This window comes from Melanostigma gelatinosum, assembly GCF_949748355.1.
Source record: "Melanostigma gelatinosum genome assembly, chromosome: 4".
In the NCBI taxonomy this organism is placed as follows: Eukaryota; Metazoa; Chordata; class Actinopteri; order Perciformes; family Zoarcidae; genus Melanostigma; species Melanostigma gelatinosum.
In genome coordinates, this window is record NC_136637.1 from 24,338,838 (window position 1) to 24,355,380 (window position 16,543).

General features: G+C 43.9%; 1 protein-coding gene across 1 annotated transcript; it reads right to left on the minus strand.

The window, feature by feature from the left end:
* Window positions 1-159: 159 nt before the first annotated feature.
* Window positions 160-14,070, minus strand: shc2 (SHC (Src homology 2 domain containing) transforming protein 2; the record flags this gene model as incomplete). Its single annotated transcript, XM_079267889.1, has 13 exons — window positions 160-1,737; window positions 2,580-2,731; window positions 2,870-3,192; window positions 3,290-3,469; window positions 4,133-4,226; window positions 4,720-4,900; window positions 6,181-6,307; window positions 6,652-6,703; window positions 6,889-6,942; window positions 7,556-7,675; window positions 7,955-8,015; window positions 10,041-10,111; window positions 13,333-14,070. 12 exons carry the CDS (start codon window positions 14,068-14,070, stop codon window positions 2,603-2,605), a joined length of 2,130 nt encoding a protein of 709 aa, XP_079124015.1. The 3' UTR covers window positions 160-1,737; window positions 2,580-2,602.
* Between the last annotated feature and the right edge of the window lie 2,473 nt (window positions 14,071-16,543).

The window sequence follows — 16,543 nt, forward strand, 5'->3', positions numbered from 1 at the left end:
TGGCAGATATGACGACTCACAAAGCTATACCATTTGAATTGTACCCTCGTTTCAAGTCGTTTTATTGACAAAAAGCCATGAATCAAAGAACAGATCCGAGAAATTCCTGAGAAAGCAAAAGGGGAGATCTGAAATAATCACATGAATTATTTGGACCTCGCCAAACACCTCGTAGGCCGCCTCGTGGCTGTGCATTCATGAGGCTGCAGCCAAGAACAGTGAAGGGCCTGGTTCAAGATATGTTGCTAATGACACAGAGGGAAACGCACAAAGTATGTCACCTACCTCGAGTAAGATTTTAAAATATTAGATTGGCATGGCTTACCGTCACTGCGGCCCAGGAGCAGGAATACACAAGCAAGTCATTGACAAGTGAAGACACAGATGTGGGGTTATAGGACAATTGATAAAATGGTGCATTTCCCTGACAAATTAAGGATTTCATTTCAAGTCCAAATCCCCTTTCTCTCATATCAATCACTGTAGAGGAGCGCCATCTATGGCTCACATCTAAGACATTCACCGAGGGGATTGTTGTTTTTTTTAGGGACACACATAGAGACAGCAGTCATGACACAAGAAGACAGTGTTCAACATTGAGCCCAAAACAAGAGCAGCTTACACGACTGTTCACAAGTATAAGAGCTTGATCATCCTGAAGTTTCTTCAGTCATTCATTGGCATGGCAAGAAAACTAGTGTTTTGCATTAGGAGCATAAATGCACATCATATACACTCTGACACGAACGCCTGTCTCTGTAGTTAATAAGGCACTGAAGTTGGAGGGGCTGTAGAAACACAGGCATGGATATACTGAGCTTGTATGCAGAGTTTTAAACCCCAGGGCGTGATATTGATTTGAAATCTGACCAATAATGTCCACAGGCTTATACAACGAGCAGTCCTTACAAACACACATTACTGATATTCATGGTAAATGTGATAAAACTTTCAAGACAATGTATTATATGTCCACTTGACTGTCTGTATGATAATACCTTTTTTTGTTTTTTTTTACTGGGATTTGGTGCCTCGATTCATCATGGAGAAACAAAACAAAGAGGCAGAAGTATGTGTGTCTCTTTCATGAATGCAGCACTGACTCAGTATGTTTCCATTGTGCCATCTCAGGGTCCAGGTACTGCAGAACATGTCACAATAAACAGTCTTTGCATTCCAGTGAAACAGACACTTCTTCCATTGTCTCGCAGTATTTGCATGCCTTGCATTTACACAGGAATGAATGACAGAGTAACCTGACATCAACAGTGGTGTGTAGCAGATTTGTTTTGTTCAGAGTTTTGTTATGGCGATGTCCATTATTTGTTCTGTGAATGACCTGTGACTGACTGACCGGTCATGATACCAAGCCATGGTTCACTGGAAGCACCTCACTGCGACAGCCATTGTAGGACTTCACTGCGTATCAAATCCTTATTTGATTCCCCAAAGTTCCTCTTCAAACAGTCGTCGGCTTTGGTTGACAAATTTTGTCTGGAATTCGTCCAACTGTGGATTCTTAATAGCTTCATGCTGAGGAGTTTATGATCGTTCGGGTAATCCAGGCAAAAGGCAGAGAAAGTACAAAGAGAAGTCCGATGCCTCAGTCTCCGTAACGGAATTGTTCACGGAAAGAAAGCGTCACGCTCTCCTTTGTTGCACATAGATATCCATCCGTAATCAATTGTTTCCATGTTATATTTTCTGTAGCGTTTGCATGGGAGCTCAAGAATTCAGCTGTGAAATATAGAAGACAAAGAAGGATGATTATTTTTGACACAGATTGAAAGTTAATACAGTCATTTTCTTGGCATGGCAGAGCCATCACTCATTTTCGTTTCCACATTTATGTTTAAAACAAAAACGTCAGTTTGAATAGCTTGTGTGCATGATTATCACGCAGTTGACAGCCGATGTTGATGTTGACATTGGTATCAGTTGACGCGGTGTGTTTATAAATGGCAGTGGCACGGCCACCCTACTCACTGCACCTTGCACATGTTTAAAATAAAAACTTAGTATTGAATGCACAATAAAGAGGTATGTTTATACATGCCACTAGGCCCAGTTTAATATAAAACACACTTTTATACAATATATATGGTCGGGGGGTCCCTGCTCCATCTCTCTATCAGTTTGGGGGTCCTTAACCTGAAAAACGTTGACGACCCCTGACCTAAGCTGCATGTCTTTGGACTGTGGACTGACACGAGGAGCACATGCAAACCCCATGAGGAAGGCCCCTCTTGCGATGAGGCGACAGTGCTAGCCACTACACCACCGTGAAGCGCTCTTCTTCATATGTATTATTTTCTCCGCTGCCCCACTGATAGGCCCTTTTCACAGCATTGCAGGGTAAACAAAGGTGTAATTAATAAGATTAATCATGGCCCCGATCCACTGAGATGGGCCAGGGGCCCTTGTGTTCTGCATGCTGGCTCACTGAAATGTCTGTGACACACTAAATAGAATGGGACCATAATTCATTCATGGCTGCAGTGAAAAGGGCCTATATCTGCATTTTCAATCATGAAATCATTTTAGTCACCTCGTATATACGTAGCACACTGCATGCTTACCTTCCCATGAAGGGCCGGGTGGCTCACTGTTTCCTCCTGACCACCTGTTTGAGGTGCAGCTCACTCTCTGCTGCTACAATAGGCAGCTCATTCTTAAGGTGGTATGAGATAAGGTGGCTTATGCTCTCAAATAACATGTCTTTGGTCCGGACCTGTACGGAGTACAGATAAAGATGGGAGGATGTGAGTTATTGTGTTCACTACATAAAGCACAAACCTTCCAAGCAGGATGTACAGTATGAACTTGAGTATTTTTTGGTACGCTGTTTTTAGCTTGCTGCCGGACTCACCACTCCCTCAGGGTCCACTAGCAGTAGGTGTTTGGGCAGCCCACAGTGCATGCCGGTTAGCACATACTGTCCTGGGTTGGTAGTGCTCTCCCGGACCAGGAAGTCTCCATCTCGGCCCAGGAGTTTCTCTGCGTCTCGCCTGCTCATGCGGCTGTGGTACCACGTCTCCCTGCGGAGCTGCTCCTCGTTTGGGGCCACGGGGGCTCGACGGCGTGGAGGGCTGGGCCACTGGTCCTCCAGGATCCGGACACCCCCCACTCCAGCTGCAGACCCAGCAGCTCCTCCACAGGCCTCGTGGAGCTTCAGGGCGTCCTCGAAGGGCCCTAAAAGGACAACGATTTTTCAAAAAGACAAATGTGGTCACTCTATAGTATTTTTCAAAATGTGTCAGCCTGTGTCCCAGTAACCCTCAGGACCTACTCATGTCGAAGAGGTCCATTTTTGGACTGTCAGGTGCCCGGGGCCCTCTGTGTGCATTGGGCCCCTGCGCCAGGGAATCCAGGTTTTCCAGACTTTGGGTGTTGACGTACTGATGTTCCTCGTAATCTCTGCTGCCTGGTGGCTGGCTGTCAGCACACAGGTAACCATCTGCTGTCAGACCTGAGAAAGACAGCTGCCCTCAATACATTTTTTAAATTCTGGATGTGCGTGTGAGTGTCATGTATGTGTGTGAAACATGTTTGTTTTAATCTTTTGACTCCATCCAGTGGTTAAAATCACAACTTGAAATATTGAGCTTTGTCAGTTTACCACATTGTATGAATATATTACTTCAATAAATAATCTAAGACAATCAAACCAGTTGCTCTATTGTTCTTAAGTGGGTGTGTATTGCTAAAGTCATAATCATAGAACAATTGTAAGAAGCAACCAATGACGAGGCAGCCGTCCCTCCACCAAAACAGAAAAGAAGCTTCTCACAATACTAATATTGACATTTAAATAACAAATGTTAACTGCTGTGTTTATTGCATATTTCTACACTAAATTAGTCTGAATCTTATCCACGACTATATTATTTTGTCAAAAGTCTTTCTACTATTGTTTTAAAAGTCCTTTGTCAAGAAGTGCCATCCTGAATAATAATCCCAAGAATCCTAATTCTAAGTAACCTTCATTCAGGGCACAACGTGCAGTGAGGACTGGTCATGTACCATAACAGGTCACAAAATGTCAAATATTTTCAGAGAGATACGAGCACACAATTTCATCACAAATGTATTTCCAGGTGTAATACCCCTCTACGGCCACTGGGTGCCTCACCTGAGCTGCTGGTCGTCTCAGTGTCCCAGTGCAGTTCATAGCACAGCTGACCAGGGGGATAAGAAGCCTGCTCCCTCCTCGCTGGGGAGCCCATCTGCAAACACACACCAGAGGAACACATCCTCAATACATTTAGTTGCTCCATATACCTGAACGGACAACTCTCTCATCTCTTGTCCCGCGCGTAATGCAGTTTGGAAGCACTCTATTTGAAACATCAGCGACAGCATGTCACCGTCGTTTGAACAAGGGAGGAAAGGAATAATTCCTCTCAGGCGGTGGGCAACACACGAGCCAAGGCTTTTTATGTAATCACATCTATCTTTGGCAATTACGGTGCAGGCACATCGGGAAGACAGTTATGGAGTATATTTTCATGCTCCGGCTGTTTAATTCCACGTAAACAATACGGGGAAGGAGCACGAAAACACATCAGTCACCGGTTTGTGAGGGAGCTGTCAAAGAGCTTGGCTGTCATTGTCTGGTAAAGTTTAGTCATTGGCGATGACCAGATGGAGCTTTGATTACATCTGATGACGTTAAGACGGTACGGTTACGTCCAGAAACAATGGTGCCTGGAGATTCACCTGTGCTGCCGTCTTGCTCTGTGGTTGTGTGTGGATGTGGCCCAGCAGAGCTCCATTTGGCCTGAGTCTGGAGTCCACCACTCCCCCGACAGGAGGCTCCTTCCCTGGGATGCTGTTGTAGTAATTATGTTCAGAGAAGTCCTCATCCTCCCCCCACATCACCTCTTCTGTCCTGACAGACCTGAAGAAGTGAAAAAGATACATTTGATGATCATAACCACACAATTAATACCACAACTTCGGTAATGTAAACTACTGGTTCCCAAACTGGGGGTCTCGGCCCCGACTGGGGGTCGCCGAAGCTTCAGCCGAGGTCTTAAAAGTTGTATTCTGTTGTCGTTTTAGATTTGTGCACATATTCGGGGTTTTCCCTTGTAGTTTCAATTGCAATCTATTGTTGTTTTGTTGCTTTTGTTGATGATATATAATACTCACTAATAATTCACTTTAACTTGTACAACTTGTGTCAAAAAAGAAGCCGACTACGTATGTACGATTGTTGAAAATAAAAGTGAATTAATAAATATATATAATAGAGTATTGTATTAAAAGTTCCTAAAATAACAGTAGAACTCATCTCCAATGCAATATTCACAGGAAATAATCGTGATTGCGTTCACTATTTGGGTTGGTTGTTCAGTCTGTTCAGATCCGTTCTGTACTGTTATTGTTATGCATGATGTATAATATAAATATGTCACTTGGTCAGGAGTCGTAAGTTTACTCAATGATCCAAAAGGGGTCCCTTAAGGAAATAGATTTATGTTGAAATTATTATTGTATTCTTGTATTATTACGTTTTACAGTGATTAATTGGATCATAATGATAAGGAGATCTGGGTGCTCAAATGGATTGTCTGATTAGATGACATGTCCACATCCGAAAGGGATCTTTATAAATCTGATAGCGATTCATCAGATGTAACAGTCTGAAGTGTCTCTTGTGTCTGCAGTGGCATCACTGCAGCACTTGGGGTTTGCTCCAAAGAGGTGAGAAGATCAGTGCGGATCAATATTATGAGACGGACTTCAGGTAATACAAGAACAAGCTATCATGTCTCCTTGTAATAAATAATAAAGAAATGTGAGAGTTGTACAGTAGATCAGGTGTTTGAGGAGGAAAGCGTGACTAAGCTCTTTGACGTCGGACGCCTGGTCAGTATTTATGTCAAAGTAAGTGTGATCGATTGTGCCAACCTCCACTTTCCCTTCCTGTGGGTGTCAATCTCCCGAAAATAACAAAATGTTTCCTTGACATTGAAGTGCCAACAATTTTAAAGCATTTTTCTTTTTGCAACAGGAACTGACAGCATGCAGTTATTTCTCAGCACCACGGTGCCTGCTATTTTACAAATCAATGATTATCTGTCGCGTCGCCGCGCCACAGATTTGGAGGACAGTGACAAAAAGCGCTTTTCATCGTGTAATAGAAGTCATGATTGTGGCTGTGCAGCATCTTACCTCTCCATAGACGCCATGGTTTTAGGAGGACTGTGCAGGTACTGTTTGAACTGCAGCTCGAAGGCTTGGCCGATGGTACTGATGACACCCTGGGCTAAACCGTCTGAGCACTCCAGGATGTGACATGCTGCAGGGAACAAAACAAGAGAATACTCGCTGAGCGTTTAACCATTTCTTTCCAAAACATTATTATGGTCATTTAGATTTTTCTTTTCTTCTTTTTAATGAGGCGATACCTTGCTCAAGAATATGAGTAATTTCTATTCTAAATCAAGAACTGTAGACGAGGTTTTAGTAAAGTCTACTTTCATATCAAGAATAGCTTCCAATATGCTGTGATCTCACTTTTTTTATTTCATACTATGTCATTGTGGCATCATAAAATACATATAAAAGTGAGTAATCCATGATTAAGATACAATCCATTGTTGTATAAATGTGGTTATGAAACTGAGGCTTTTCCGGACATACCTCTCTGATTCACTGGGTCTTTGGCCACATACGCAACATAATCAGGCGTGTCCTGCAACAGAAAGGCGGATAAATCGAATTAGACCAGATAAATTCGACGTATATAACTAAATTAAAGCCCTCATTGATTCTTTGGGTCATGAGATTGGAATCCGGTCAGATGTGTGCAGTCTGCCAACATGTCCATTCCAACAACAACAACAATGTAGAGAGCTGGGAGCGAAGCGTTGCACTCACTGTGTCTCCTCCAGAGGCAAATGAGATGGACTGCATGGGATGGTGTGCAATCACCTGAAAGAGACAAGCGGATTAAACAGAGGAGCATTGATTAATGTGGATACAGACGAGACAAATGGGAGATAAGAGATGTCAAAGCACAAAATAGTTTAGTCAGCAAGTTTTTGACACGATGCCAATACACTTTTGAAGTTAAGTGTTGCTACACACCGCTTATTTTTCATATTTTTATTTTCAGAAAAGAAGAAATGCTGCTGAACATCACTTCAACCGTTACAAAACGATGTAATATTTAACAATGAACAACCCCGACTATTGTTAAATAAGAAAACTTGCTCTTGAACTGATGATCAAAGTTGAAATTAACTGACACAAATCATTTCTGAAATTGAATAATAGGAATTCATTACATGTAAAAATGTAAAAGATTTAATTTATTTGTGGTCAGGAAGAAACTTTCTTTTCAGCAGCAGACAATAACATTGAATTAAGGTCAGACACGACAGGCAAAACCAGAATTTTTCATGCACTGATTTTGCTTCAACAACATGTGCAAATAGTCACAAACTGAATTGTTGATTTTTTTTAATTTGATTGTTCAAAATACCAAAGAGACAACATTTCTCGACAAAAAACTTTGACTCTAATCTGCCAACAATCGTCATACCTGTCGTGTGGTAGGGATAAGCAGACCGAGGCCATCTATGGAAATATTGACTGCAATACCCATGCCTGCAAATCGCAGATTACTTTTCCCCATAACGGACTGGAGAGCTTTGTTATGGGCCTGCATGAGGAGGAAAAAAGAGAGAACACTGTACCGTGAAAACTGTACTTTTATTCAGAAAACATCAAATGTCATCCTGTATTTACTGCATTTGTTCTGAGACAAAGTACTTGTTTATGTTTATCAGGACAATTCAGACATTATTTAAGTGTCTTAGGTTTCTTAAAGCCACCGTACTAACCTGTGTGTTAACCCATAGTTCTCCAGCAGGGATACAACAACTTAGTATGTAGTAACAGTAGCGTAATGAAACATGCAAAGTATGAGTTTTCTATTAACCTTCTTCTTCCACGCTCCCTTTCCGCCTGGCACAGTGTCACACAGCCTGTTGATGGCTTCCCTAATTAGGAGAATCAAGAGAGGTCAAAGGTCAGACTCCAGTGGGACACTGATCTCAAAGGCTCAAGGACACTAAAAGTAAAAATCACGTGGATTCCCTTCAACAATATGAGGAGCATAACTGAGACTGACGGTTGTAAATGCTGAGTCAAGAGTTCAGGGGTACAAAAACTGCTGCGTCACAATAATGGATTCAACAAGAACAGAAGCTTTGTGTTCCCTCCCTCGGGCTAAGGTCACAGGTCACAGTTCAAATGTCAAGAAAAGGTTTCCAGCAGGTCTGTTCGCCAGCACTAAACTAGTTCTTACCACTGATGTTAACCGACAGTGATTTATCATCCCGTGTTCAACTCCCTGTCAAATTAGGGGAGAAGAAACACGATAATTTGCCAAAATAAAGTGTCTTCCACTGCTTCTTCAGGGCATCGTTACTCACATTTATTTTCCTGCAGTGCAATTCTCTCCGCAGGTTTGGAAGAACTTTGCAGTGAAGCTGCTATAACTCCTGGGATTGGTCGCCTAATGGGTGTTTAAAGCCTCTGTGTGTCTGGTGGCGGGAGTGTGGCATAATGTGGAATTGAGGCTGCAGGGGACGGCGGGGACGGCAGTCAAGCACCCAGCTGCCCCTATCAAGTGGCTCGTAAATATTTAAAAAGCAGCGTCCCGGGCCCCATCTCGAGTAAAGGTCTTCTCAGGGATTTTTGAAAAACACCACAATGTTCAAATGACTCTTGCTGATGAGAGGGCAGAGGCATGAGGAGGAGGAGGAGGAGGAGGAGGAGGAGGAGGAGGAGGAGGAGGAGGAGGAGGAGGAGGAGGAGGAGAGAGATGGGCTGTTGTTGCAGCGTCTGTATCTTCCCTGCACTAAAATGCAGGGCCCCATTAACGCTGGTGTTGCTGTTTAACACCGTGACACAGAGAGTACTGTTGGGAAAATGGAGCTTCTTCAAGTCTAGGAGCTGAAGTACATTTTTGAAATACTGACAACCACTGAATGTTTTTGGTGTGGTTTTCCAGGACTAAATGAACTTGTGTACAAGTCAGCTCGCTGAAAAAAAGGCCAAGCTGTGGACGCGTAATAACGGTTTAGACTTTAAAACGCTGCTTTTGAATTGCACCCAGCAACAATTAACATGGAGTAAAGCATCTTGTTGAATTTGTTAGATTGATTAAGACGATCAATCATTGATTTTTGGCCTCATGGGACGAATGCCCCCCCCCCCCCCCCCCCCCTGTGTTCCCCAAGGTATCAGAGACCTCATGCCATTAGCATCACTGGGAAAATGTCAGTTTTAAAGCTGCTATTCATAAAATGTCTTGCACATGCAACTGAATGGAAAAGGCTGCTGTACAGTCAACTGAGGGAACGACTCTATAGTTAACAACCGCAAGGATGCAAAAATAAAACATATTTGTTTTTTAAACTCTCCTCTTTTTTAAACTCTCCTCCTCCTCTTCAAGAAGTTACAAGCGCAGACATTATCCAGCAGGGTGCGTTCATGGGGACCACTGCAGCTTTCCACAGTCATTAGTAAACATCATCAATAATAGATCTCCCTCTCTATCGCTCCATCCTCTGCAGTCTCCTCCCCCTGCACTTAAGCCTCGGATGCACGGTGGGCTCCGATTACATGCTGATCGATTGTGGAGGAGAGAGAGGAGGGCGAGAGACAGAGAGGGAGGGAGTGTGCTTCTCCCATGAGGCCCAGGGTTGCAAAGAGCCCTGCTTTTATAACAATAACATCACATGTAGGGCATAACAACACGACACAGACATACTCAGACCCCGAGGCGTACTTCTCTATGTATCGTCACTGGGCACATATACATGAACTGAGACACACAACATTGTATTGCTGCCATTGTTCAAAACGTGACTTAAGTTTTGCTTTCCATTGTTTATACTTGCATTGGCATTTCATTTTCGTGGCAAATGATGAAGCAGGGTTTGGTAAAAACGTTTCTCCACATTTGACACACACCGCTGGTGGCAATTTGCAACGAGTGTAGATGGTCACCAGCGTACCTTGTCACCTGAGTCCGCGTGTTGAAGTCCAGGGAGCGCATTGACTTCAATACTTCAATGCAGCCCATGTACTGCAAAAAGAAACAAACAGAAAACAAGTTTGGGAAACAATAATTATCAACGTGTCATGTGAATTTTGAAAATAAATGCTGAGCTCCAAAAAAAAACGCACTCTGGAAAACTATTGAGGTCACCGGAAAAGTCTTCCTTAAAAAATATGCAGTCTACAATATGTAATCCATGAATGGTAAGCATGACAATTTTCCCAAAATGCATCATAATCTAAATTAAAACCCCATATATAAGGCCATTAAAGTGTACTCCAGCTGAGCAGCTTCCTAATGGCTGGCAGGTTGGGGTGATAATAGCACCGTGACTAGATTAGCAGCACTAAGAGCTCCAAATCATGGACAAACTGCAGCTTCTCACGCCTCTGGGGGATGCTGAGGGTGCGAGTGTGTTTGTGTATAAAATCCCTCCATTGTGAGGATGTCTTGTACTAATTTGAATATCTGTGAGGTTTACATCTATATATCAGAAGAATGAAAAATCCTCTGACTGTGGCACATTCACAGCCTTGATTAGGACAAAGCAATAAATGAACATCCAAATAAAAAGAATAGCACTGTTGGCGTTGCCACTGAATGTGAAAGGCAGCGTCAGTGGCTGTGTTTCGCCTGCGCTCATCTCAAATATCAGACAGACCTTCGTGACGTAAAACTCCTCAGCGGTATATTAGCTTGTGTGATTTATAAACTCCCTGTGAAACTAATACGGTGCTACATAATTTATATCCTCTCCAACACCACTTTGGCTCAGTTGATGCCATATTTAGTGCAGTTGCCGGGATTGTTAGTGACTGCAACGGACAGCAGACAGACCACACGGCAGCCATACAAACAAACAGAGAGAGAGAGAGAGAGAGAGAGAGAGAGAGAGAGAGAGAGAGAGAGAGAGAGAGCAACCTTTGAGCCCGAGAGCTTAATGAGCGTTCTAACCAGATTTAGAGACGAGGGGAAGTCTTCCATCAGGAAAATTGTCTCTCTTTTTTCCTTCCCTCTCTCTGCCAATGCCTCCATTGTCACACACTCATCTGCTGATGAAACGCATCCCCTCTTCTATCACCCTATCTGCACTGCCCTTCCTTTTGGACCAAGTCTCCAGCACACGATTCCTAGTACTGCAGGGACACCGACTGTCCGAGAAGCATTCCTCGGGAAATGTAATAACACTCATGTCCCAATTACTGATGTAATAACTTCTCATTTAACCACTAAAGGCAAGGCAGGATCGAAAAGCATGTAAGTTGTGTAACGATGGATGGACTGATGATGGACAGATACTGAGGACAGCAGGATGTTAGTATCTGGATAGTGTAGATGATGAATGACTAGGGTTTTTTTCCCTAAGTGCTGTTGATGCAACCCTGTCTTGTTTGTAATTCATGTTGCCAAAGTATAAATGTCTCATGTCCTGGACAACTAAGTTCCTTCTCTCATACTTTTGTGCACTGACAGCATCTGAACCACAAAATGTACGCGCTGCACCATGGAAGGACCTTTCTGGTGAGAGGTATTCATCATGTGACTGATTAATACTGTGCACCAGACTGTGAGGGAACAGCATGAAATGATAGCAGTCTGGTTTTTATGTTGCTCTCTCAATGATAGCAGCGTTGGCAGCTGCAGTGCTTTGTTTGACGCTTGCTGCAGTGTCCTGGCTGTCAAAGAGGGCAGATGCAGGCCAGACACAGAGCCTGACATGGCTGTGTGGACAAAGAGAAAGTGCAAAAGGAGGAAACCAATACTGCAAAACATACTTGTGTCTTCGCCAGCAGAGGAGTAACTGTGTGGGAGCGAGAGGCACTGAAACAGAAATAGAGGGAGGGAGCGCTGCGCGCTATGGTAGCTATGCTGAATAAAAATGGCACAGGGCAGCAGAAATCTGCTGTCACATTGACACTAATACATGCAGCAAGTGCTCCTCCCTGCATAGATTTACCACTGAATTGCACGTATAGCTCTGCATCTCAAACGTTAGCTTGCACAGGTCATGTAAAATGATCGCGCAGCAATGAGCGCACTCCAAAGCTCGGTCTGACAATTAACCGAGATTTCAATCAAACATTGGAGCAGGACTTGTTATGAATGGGGGAAAGCGTTGCATGATGATAGGAGCTCATCGACAGACCCCCTCCCATACCGACCCAACCGTCCTCATCCTCATCACATGATGCAAATGACTGTGATTAAATGTAATTGAATATAGGAATGAATGGTGCCTGTATAATGGCATTAGAAGGCGTGCTTGAGCCCCAGACTGGGCTAATCAAGAGCCATGTCATTCGTTTGAGGAGGGGGGGGGGGGGTGGAGCAGCGCAAGAGGGGCGGAGGTGAACAGGCGCGGGGGATCGCTAAGGGGAGATCATTGACATTGACGTCAAGCAGTCTGCTCGGGGTGGCAAGCCCTTTGTAAACACAAATCACAAGTACTGGTAAAGGCATCTCCTCACATCTCTACCGTTTTATTCACAATCATCCTGATCTCTGCGGTGGGACAACTAACCATCCATGATGTATGATCCTGCTTTTCATTTTTTTTTAAACCACAAAGAGTTTGTGTGCCATTTAAAAAAAACCTCATTCAAGCATAGTCCAGTGACACCAACTACATTAGAGACTTGGATTCGCTCAGATATTGTAACTCCCATTTCGTGGATACGATCTGAAGTTCTCCTTGCACACGTGACTGTAAACAATCCAGAAGCCACACAAAGAACACACCACTCCCACAAGCCGACAGCGGGAGCTCACAATCAGGCATAGGTTGCATGCACTACAAATACAGATGGTTATTTTTCAAAGTAGATCATATGATGCATACAACCTTCGGTAAACACTGCGATGATAAAATACCTTGCTACAGTCATTCTAATGGGGTATCTTTCTCCACCCCTGACGCCGGTGTGCTATCCTGTCGCAGTCACACCAAGCCATCTATCTGGATTATATATTCCCCAGCCCTCGCCACATGAGCTGCATAACAAACTGCCCGGCACTGTGGTGTCCTTTTGTTTCCCACCCAGATAGAGAAACCTTTAAATGGGGCTATTAATATTTCGTGGTTCATCGATTCTTGTGAGCAGTAAATATGTGAGCACCAGAGGAAGAAAAGTTAGTTATTTTTGTTGCGCACTTCCCAAACAAACCCTGAATTAAGTGGATGTTTAAGGAGTGTACCTTTACAATGCATATACTGCATGCATTAAAAACAAAGGTGCCCACTGACTCACCCTGACAATATAAGAGGCCCCTGGTCCTGCTATCTTCTTGTCAGGGTGCAGCCAGCCTTGAGAGGGTTTGTGGATGAAGCCACCCTTCTGGGTGAAGTCCTCTCCCTCGAGCCACATGCCTTCCACCCTTGTCCTGCGGACCATTCCTGACCTGGAGCCGCTGGAACCCCCAGGGCTCGCCATGGCCTCTGTGGCCCCAAATCCGTGGCCCCCTGGATTGGCAGAGTTCGCCGCCGCAAGTGCTCGCTGCCCTCGAATGGCCTGCAAGGAACAGGGGGTGACACACACAGGGTCACAAGAGTTAAGCACCGCTGCGAGACTGGCCACCGGGCCGCTGGCTGAGGCCGCACCACTGTGCCTGTGTGATGACGAGCTGAGTGAAGAAGAGGTCTGGGAAGGAGCCGCCTTCCCTGAGTCCTTGCTAGAGCTGGACGGGCTCCGGCTGAGCAGGGAGTTGGAGAACTTCCACTGGGGCATCCTGGGGATGAGCATGCAGAAAGTTGTGGTGGTATCCTGGTCCCCATCCAGGGAAGGGGAGTCGGCCAGGGCTGCAGCCCCGGCAGAGGAGGACGATCTGGCAGTGTGATCCAGAGGAGGCAGGGGAGGCAGAGGAAGGCTGGTGGCGGAGACCACCGGTGTGGCCACAACTTTGCCGCTCATGGCTAAGCTCTGCATCAGGTCGTCGGAGGAGGTCACAGACTCGTTGCGAAAGCGGCCATACTTTGGCTTAAGGAGCATGCCCGGAGGAGCCGCCTGGAGCAGGAGATGGGGGGGGGGGGGGGAGGGGAGAGGTGTAATGGAAGAAGGGGGGAAAACTAGAGAGAAAATCTTCCAGGTGGAGTCCTATATCCTTGTCAACTGAACGGCGTCTGGTCCTCTCCCGTTCACACACACTGTCCCGCTCTCAGGCCACTCTCCTCTCTGTCTGAGCTGGCCTGCTTCCTTTCACTGCTCGCTCGTATACTCCCATTCTCCCTCTCTCTCTCTCTCTCTCTCTCTGGATGATGTCATTGGGTCTTTAGCCCTGCCCTGCCCAGCTGCTCTCAGACTGTATTAGCTGAAACACATCTGCCTGAACCGCAGTCAACCTCACACACACACACACACACACACTCTCTCTCTCTCTTTACAGAGCACCTAATTTCTATATACTATAAGAGAGATTCTGCAAATGGATAACCTGTCAGTATATGTTAATCTTGAGGCTCACTTAGCAGCAGTATTTCAAACCTTTCTAATTGAACAATGCTGCCACTGTATAAATTGAGACCACTGCAAAATGCAATGATATTAAGATTATAAATACAATTACTGTGAAGTGACGGGTCACTCGGAGAGTCCACTTTCTTTTCTCTCTCTCTCGCTCTCTAGATGATAAATATTGAATTTGAATAGACATTAAACAAAACTAAAAGCTAAATATATGATAAATAAGCAAGCACTCCTTGTACTCTACTGTCAATGTATTTTATTTATTTTTTTATCTTTGATTTTATATCTATTAATAATGTATTTCACAGTAAGCATCAGCCCTAATCAGACTCTGAATGTTTTTCACGGGAGCTCAAAATGTGCAATGTACTGTAGAGTTTTAATGAAATACAAAATAGAAAAAATAATGACAACATGGATTGTGAATGTGAGTAAATGTACTGGAATGAGTTTCATCCCATTAGTTAGAGTGTATTATGTGTGTGTGTGTGTGTCTGTGTGTGTGTGTCTCTCATCCGTCTCCCCAGGGAGCAATCGGCCATTCCACATCAAATCACTTCCACTCTGATTTCCACTCACAATTATATTTTTATCGTACACAGGGGTAAATAAAGCAGGATTCTCAGTGTGAAACAAACTGAGTTAAGCAGGTTCTCTCTTTTTTTGGGGGGGGGGGGGGGGGGGGGGTTGGTCAAATCATGCAGACATGGTGAGAGCAATGTCTGCACTGGTTGTGAAACAACCCAATAGTCAGAGTCACCTGTTACGCAAAAAGAGGGGCCGCAGACAAGGAACGGATCGTTATGTTCCTCATCAACTGCTTGATTCAATCAAGCCCGTTATTAATTCATTGAGTGCAATCATCATGTTGTCTGTCCAATACAATGTGACAGAAGGACAACACAGTAAACAACCTGTAAACAAACAAACTACACCGATTCAAATGGGTTTAAATTGTGCACTACACTGACCGCTATTGGCACATTTGTAAACTTAAGTTATTCAGAAAGGCATCAGGAAACTTACCGATGTGTCAGGCTGTAAGGGGAAAGACGATGAGAAGAATCCAGCCCAGTGAATTTCCAATGACTTTTATCAGAGAAAAGCAACACTTCACACAGCACAAATGAGCTGCATCTGTGGTTTGAGTAAGAGAATAATTTCAATCCACGAGTCAGGAAAACTCATTACTACGAACGAAGCACAGTGAAAAAACCCACTGGGACAAGCAAACTACCACTACGGCTGCCATCCCACCAGCTTCCAAACAGCCAATCGCCTCCTGTTTGTTTGCTACAGAGTATAAGAAGTTACTGATAAACCAGATGGATTCACTGCATGTTGACAGATGCACAAGTAAGCTGGCTTTTCCTCAATATATGTCCTGTCCCCTTTTCTGTGAGGACAAACACCAAAATACCTGCTCTTGCAACATACTCTACTCAAAAGGAAAACAGATATGAAGTCATTATTACTTCAAACCAAATTAAATAAACATGCTTTAAAGAAAAAGATACAAGCGCAACCATTTGAATTCTACGTTTAATTGCCATAGATAACAATATATTACTCGCTTGCAGCTGGTCAGTCAACTACACTATAATTTTTCTGTATGTGAAGAGTTAACATATGTGCTTCCTGACTTTGGTAGTTTGCATATACAAGAGGAACACACCATGCTGTGAATACACCACCAGTCATTAGCAGCCATTACCTTGACAACAGTGATTACAACATAGGTGACTTACTTCCAAGGATAATCCTCAAACTACTTTGTTTTGGTTAACATATAAAGAGAGTTTATCGTTCATGTACTTACAAAACATGTACTGGGAAAGGTAATATGTTTATGTAAGGCCCAAGAGACAATATAATAGATGACCGATGTTCTCCTTTGTGTATCGCCCATGATGGTGGCACAACAAAAATGACTGAAATATAAAGAATAAAAACAAGTCAGTGGAAATAGGCCTGTGTCACATAATGAATTAGAGAGTGG